Raw genomic sequence first — 6,506 nt, forward strand, 5'->3', positions numbered from 1 at the left:
CTTTAAGATAACAACGGAAAACAGCTTTGGAACAGAACGAGAATATGTATTTAAAAAAAAAAAACAACATTAAAAAGGGCGAGTCGTCGCGAGTGAGGTGTGCATTTCACAGTGGAATAATTTTGTTCGACAACTTACCCAAAGTTCTGTGCCCCAATTCATCTTTAATCCGATTTCGGGTAGTAATCCAAATAGAAGTGGTAAACACAAACACAATTTAGCATAAAAACATTTGTTTTATTCACCAGAAATATTCCGTAATAATGAAAAATGATAGAAAACTTGAGCACTGACACAATAATATTATATATTGTTAAAACATGGCGCTGCGCTTTCTTCGATAAACACACGACAACTAACACGATCTGAAGAGTACGTACAAGTACAAAATGAAAAATTTCAGTCAGAATCTATCTCCCACCGAAATGTCAAACGAAAAATTTCTACGGAATCCATCTCCGATTTCAAATCAAAATTTTACTTGCTTGGCAAGACCTGAATTTATTTTAATTTATCAATAATTGAGTCGCATTGTCTTCATAAATAATAAGTTGAGTAATTTGTTTTTGGAAAAGGTAAGGGGATTTTCATTTTTATATTTCTTTCATGATTGAAAACAATAAAAAATTATTTGAACGGGGGAGAGTTGGATAAATACTTTAGTTTTTGTCAAGAGTTCTCTGAAAAGAACGCATCCACTCATAGAAATGATAACGAATTTGTAGCGTAAATTTTTAGGTATTGAAAACGGGCCCGTCGTCAGCAAAGGGTTATGATGAGGAGAAAAGGTAATAATATTTGGGTCATTCATTTTAACTTGGTCAGGAGGATATGCCAAAAAGTTAAATGAAAATATTCAGTAGATCAAGTCCAAGGTTATTCGAAATTTCAAAAATCATCCACAGAGAACCCTAACCTGGTAGTATGAATGGCTTACACATAGAGGTAAATAATTGAGCCATTTGAAGGCTATCTTTTTAACGTTGCAATTTGGCAACGGTCTTAGGAAACAACAAGTCGGAAGTAAAGAGTAAATGTTCACAATTACCGTCCGTGCAATTAACAAACATTCGTGCGGTCCATGCACAGCTAAATCGTCTGAAAGCGAGAATTCGAGCAAACCGAGAGCGAGCCAGCCGTATGACATATCGTGAAGCACAAGGGAAAGAATTAAAGCGTCAGCTGTCCTCGCGAAACAAAACGAGCAACAATAATAAAACCGATTTGTCGTAGTCAGGTCATTCAATAGGACGGAATACTCAAGGCTGTATACTTTGGGGAGGTCACGCAGATGCAGATACGCGGGTTACACACCACGTTTCATACAAAAAATTCACCACGCCATACAAATTCAATTTTGGTGACCTCCCCAAAGTATACAGCCTTGGGAATACTTCGTTTGAGTATTCGTAATTGCGAAAAGCGCAATTTCCAAGGTCTATAATTCTCTAAGAATTCGCGTAGGGGTCGTACGGGACATTGACTGCAGAATGCTGAAAAATATACCTTCTTTATTTAGTGAATGTAAAGCGCGTGAAGCAGCATCTTGTTAGTATTTCACTAATGGCTTGAAATTTTCAAGAAATTTAAACGAAACTGATGGAAATTATGGTCGATAGTGTATCGTCTTTCGAACGAGCTGTATGAATGAAGACAAACAAAAAAAAAGTATCTGGGCTTATCGTCCATAACTTCATTCCATTCATACCTGAACAACTTCCGATGTTCGGTTGCAATTAATCGATCCGATAAATTGGACTCGAAAGCTTTGATTCTAATTTCCTCTTACTGAGCGATTAGAAGATTTAACTGAGAAATTGAGTCCTCTTTCGAAATAACAAAGAAATTTTCTACAATGATAGCACTTTTGCTGGTTTCAAAGATTGGTTTTTGGGTAAACTCGCTGAAGCGATCAGACATATCAAACAAAAACATCTGCTTTACTATAAACCTATATTCGTAGCAACCAATTGAGTTTCTGTTCATTTTGTGAAGTCAAAGAAATGAGGTTTTCCACCTACTACGAGGTAGGAGTAAAGCAAAATTTTCAAGACCAATGATCACTCGGTTTAGGACAATTTCGAACTGAACATGTAATTTTGATTTAGTTTATTTCATTTCCATCGCTCCAGCCTGTTTGAAGACCAAAAACAAGTTGAAAACACTGAAAAATATGGGTCTCCTGGAGCGACAGTTTACTTCGACTAACTTTATGGCTTGCAACAGAATTTATCTGAGGTTTATTATATGTGGAACGAAAGAGGGTAAATCCAGCTACAAAACCCTATAGTCAGTTCCGCGGATAAATTCTGTTGCAAGCCAGTAGGACTGTCCAAACATTGACCTTTTTTTTGAGTCATAAGTCCAGAACGGGTGGTGGCCCATACCGATGATTATACTCTTTATGAAGGTCTGTCAAAGGCCTACATTCCTACAAATTTTCAACTTTTAAAAACATGTCTATCTTGAGCTATCACAAAAAAACTGTTTTCACCACCCTTGGACATGCTACTATCACTTTTCACGTGTTCACTCCGAAAATGGGAAAATAACCGAAAAAGTAAAAGATCCCTATTTCTTAGAATTGAAAGACGATTCAAACGAGCTATAGCTTGCCTGGATCGCCGAACCATTGTTTTCAAATTGGTTCAAGTTTTGGCGATATCACTCTTAAGCAAAGCAAAGAGCTGAAAAACTTACGCAATACAAGAAACAATTATAATTCCGCCCCTTATACATTTGAAATCTATTAAATTTAATGTTTTTGTTGATCCGCACGAAACACAAAATTAAATGGTAGCTCAAAAATTAATTTTTTTTTTAAAGAGTTTTGAGGTTTTGACTGTCAGTATTCGGGTTAACAGTTACTGGGACTTGATCTATAACATGTAATTGACTTGTCTTCGGTATTTTCACACTATCATCAACGTTCTGAAAGATTGATCACGAAGGCGGTGGCATCAAAATTTGTATGTGGCACCAATTAGGTTTGTGAAAGTCCATATGACGATTTCAACTTGACAAAACAAACCTTTCCTTCAAGTTGTTTTCAGCTAATTTCGCATTCTCATAAAATGTCAAAGTTGCATCTGCTATCAATTTTCCTTGATTGATTCAATTCAATTGAGAAAATTTAGCAGCAAATGCAAGTTTGATATTTTAAGACAATGCGAAAAGAGCTGAAATCAAAAGAAATTTTTCGTTGCTATCTAAATCAGCTAATCAGCAGTAACTTTTCAATTTTCGTTTTGAATTTTTGAGCGCACTTACGACTTCAATTAGCTAAATCGACCAATTCCGCTACGCTTGAACAGATGTCGTTACTAGGATGCGAGTTTATAAAATTACAGTGTAAAATGTCAGTCTTTTAGGTTATATTTATTTACCAGACACACGTCGCGTTGACATTCTGCAGAATGGAAGACGATACCTGTTCAAAACGTCCACAATTCGGTAATCGATTGTTAAATGATGATGACAATGTGTTCGAGCATAATGCGTGGTAAGCAGCTTTTAATTTCATTATTATTCCTACGAACAACCACACAACAAATCGACTTCCGTTGTTGTCATGAATACACTCGATTTCGGAAGAAACCGCGACTTGGTGATTGACACTTGACCGATCAAAGTCAAACATTTTCCTTTAATGCTTGGTAATTGATTGGATTGGAATTTTGTGAGTTAATTTCGATTTCTGCTTTGCTGTCACAGGGACAATGTAGTCTGGGACGATGAACAAGAGCAGCAAGCACGAGAAAATGTGGATAAAAACTCGACCGTCACCCTTACGGATGCCGAATTGTTGAAGTACGATGAGGAAGCGGATAGGTATTGGGACTGCTTCTACGACAAACATCAAAATAAGTATGTTGACCATGTTGACCATGTTGCAAAATGAGAATCAGATCGAATCTTAATTCAGTGTGTGTTGTAAAGGTTTTTCAAAGACCGACACTGGCTATTCACTGAATTCCCAGAATTGGCTCCAAACGCTGCTAATGTACAACGGGTGTTTCCAAATACTTCAACAGACCAGGAATCGGCTAGTTCATGTAGCTTGCCTCAAGAGACTTTGCCTAATCAAAAACGTGCAATATTCGAAATTGGATGTGGTGTTGGTAATGCCATTTGCTACTGCCCGAATTCTTTTTGTTTCTTATTTTAGAAAATTATTTTCAGGCAACACAATCATACCAATACTGAAATATAGTACGGAACAGTCACTGCAAGTTTATGGTTGTGACTTCTCGTCAAATGCTATCAATATTTTGAGGCAACATGAAGACTATGATCCTAAACGATGTGATGTATTTGTTTTAGGTAAGGTTTCCTGAGACGGTTCGCTATATGATAGATTCACAAAATGTTTTTTCCTTTCCTTTGCAGATGCGACAGCTGATGAGTGGAATGTTCCGTTTGACGAGAATAGCATAGACGTTATTGTTCTCATTTTCGTACTGTCTAGCGTACATCCAGATAAGTATGTTGCTCAGTCCATTGAATTAAGGTAACTGTTTCAGAATGATTATGTTCTAGGATGCAGCACGTTGCCAATCAATGTTTTAAATATTTGAAGCCTGGAGGAATTGTAGTTCTTCGGGACTACGGACGTTATGACTTGGCCCAGTTACGATTTAAACCGGGAAAATGTTTGCAAGAAAATTTTTATGTTCGCGGCGATGGGACAAGGGTTTATTTCTTTACTCAAGGTAAGTTCTGTGCATTTTGTAGAATTGTTTGATGTTTCGCTTGGATTGTTTATTTTTTTTCCTTAGTGGTAAGGGTGTTTAAGGACATGTCAAAATGAGCCATACTCCACTCATTTCCTTACCTTTACTATTTCCTACTCATTTCCATATTACTTCTTGTTCTTCTGGTTTTCTGTCGGGATGAAATTCGAACTCCATTTTATTACGATTCGAAATGATCACTTGAAAATTTGGCTGGCACAACCTTTCAATACAAAATTTTTGAATTCCATTCTTCGTCTGCCTCAATGCTTTAACCGCAACTTCGGTTTCCCACGATGTGCGATGGCTGACATATATATTCAAGCTCAATTTTTTGTGTTGCTGTAAAACCTTAAAAAATCCTCGCATAAAATTAGAGATGAATTAAAGAATTTTCCCCCCGTTCCGTATGTTCCTTTACAACAATTGATTTTGTAAACACTCAAATTTTAGGAAAAAATGACGAGGGCAGTGAAAATTGAACCATGTTTCATTTCCAAACAGTGGTGTCCTATGATGGACCTTGACCTAATTTTTATTTCCTATGGCACCACAGGCCTTTCAATATTTAATTGAAATTTTATTCGTCCCATAGGGTCAATATGGATTTCTTATGATGGATGAGTTGCTTCTGATAAGAGATCTAAGAGATGTACAATAGGCGGCCTACCCACACGGGCTATCGTTCTATTATCGTAGTAGATTAGATCTTTACAGTTCCTGGAGGGACGTATAGTATATTAGAGGAGGACGTCGATTTGCAATTGTGGTATAATGAGCTTTTAGTACACTTTTGTCGGACATTCCTTCGTTACATCATTTCTATTAGGATTCTTACGAGTAAAATGAGATTGAATTATGTTTCTTCAAACCTTTTCGCTGTAAAGCCAAATTGTTTTTCAAAATTTCGGTAATTTTCATTGAGTTCCTCTGTCACAAAACTGTCGAACTGGTATACTTTACATCAGATCTCAAAAACATATACTGTCATGACTTTACTTACTTTAAGTACCACAATAGCAAGTAACAAATTGTAGCCTAACCAAAACGCTCATACGAGAAAACATTTTTAATCATAAGCAGACCTACTTCGTAAGAGGGAGGTTTAGAACATTCTATAGAAACGAAAATCCGATGGAATAATGTTTCTCTGTCGAAGCAATCCCGACAAGTGCTAAATGTATTATCAGAATGAAAATAGCTCAAAATCTGTAATTTTCAGATGAACTTCGCCACCTCTTCGAATCAGCTGGCCTCACAGAACAGCAAAACATTGTCGATCGTCGATTGCAGGTGAACCGTGGAAAAATGTTGAAAATGTACCGTGTGTGGGTTCAAACAAAGTATTGTAAAAAGTGTTAAAACAAAAACCGCAATAAAAACAAAAAGTTAGCAAAAATCGCTTTTCCGTTGATTTTTCGAACGGTACTTGAAGGCCGCAATGTCGTACTCGCATGACGCCATATGATATTATACACGTACAGAGAAATTAAGCATTTAAATGGTAATCCAATCCCATTTTTTATGTAATTGAATATCAAACTTGAGGCTTGTTGCGTTTGATAACACCGTCTGCGAAAATTATCTTTTGTGCTGATTTTGGGCAATTTATTTTGTAATGTGAAGCCGCGGTCGTTTTTATTGTTGTTAAGTTCATTGCATGTGAACAGTGTGTTTTTATGTTGTGCGAAACGAACCGCTGAGTTCAACTTAATTTTGTTTAAATTCGACGAAAAAGATATTGTCATTGCATGACCCATTTATCATGAGAAT

The 6,506-nt window shown here is 36.5% G+C and overlaps 2 protein-coding genes across 7 annotated transcripts in view; one reads left to right on the forward strand and one right to left on the reverse strand.

Moving 5' to 3' along the window:
* Window positions 1–381, reverse strand: part of LOC119076362 (formin-binding protein 1-like) — a 44,012-nt gene extending 43,631 nt beyond the window's left edge. For 4 of the 6 annotated variants that reach the window (XM_037183103.1, XM_037183094.1, XM_037183085.1 and 1 more), the window contains exon 1: window positions 139–381. In XM_037183103.1, the coding sequence (XP_037038998.1) occupies window positions 139–162 (24 nt within the window). In that variant the 5' untranslated portion in view covers window positions 163–381. The remainder of the gene's footprint in view (window positions 1–138) is intronic. The other 2 variants (XM_037183111.1, XM_037183076.1) reach the window with 1 other exon arrangement.
* A 2,964-nt stretch (window positions 382–3,345) lies between these two features.
* LOC119077174 (methyltransferase-like protein) lies at window positions 3,346–6,132 on the forward strand. Its single transcript, XM_037184358.1, has 7 exons — window positions 3,346–3,502; window positions 3,715–3,867; window positions 3,940–4,121; window positions 4,183–4,323; window positions 4,390–4,483; window positions 4,540–4,712; window positions 5,956–6,132. The coding sequence occupies exons 1-7, from the start codon at window positions 3,417–3,419 to the stop codon at window positions 6,093–6,095; spliced, it is 969 nt and encodes a 322-aa protein (XP_037040253.1). The 5' UTR covers window positions 3,346–3,416; the 3' UTR covers window positions 6,096–6,132.
* Window positions 6,133–6,506: the final 374 nt, after the last annotated feature.

This window comes from Bradysia coprophila, chromosome III (assembly GCF_014529535.1).
Source record: "Bradysia coprophila strain Holo2 chromosome III, BU_Bcop_v1, whole genome shotgun sequence".
Lineage (NCBI taxonomy): Eukaryota > Metazoa > Arthropoda > Insecta > Diptera > Sciaridae > Bradysia > Bradysia coprophila.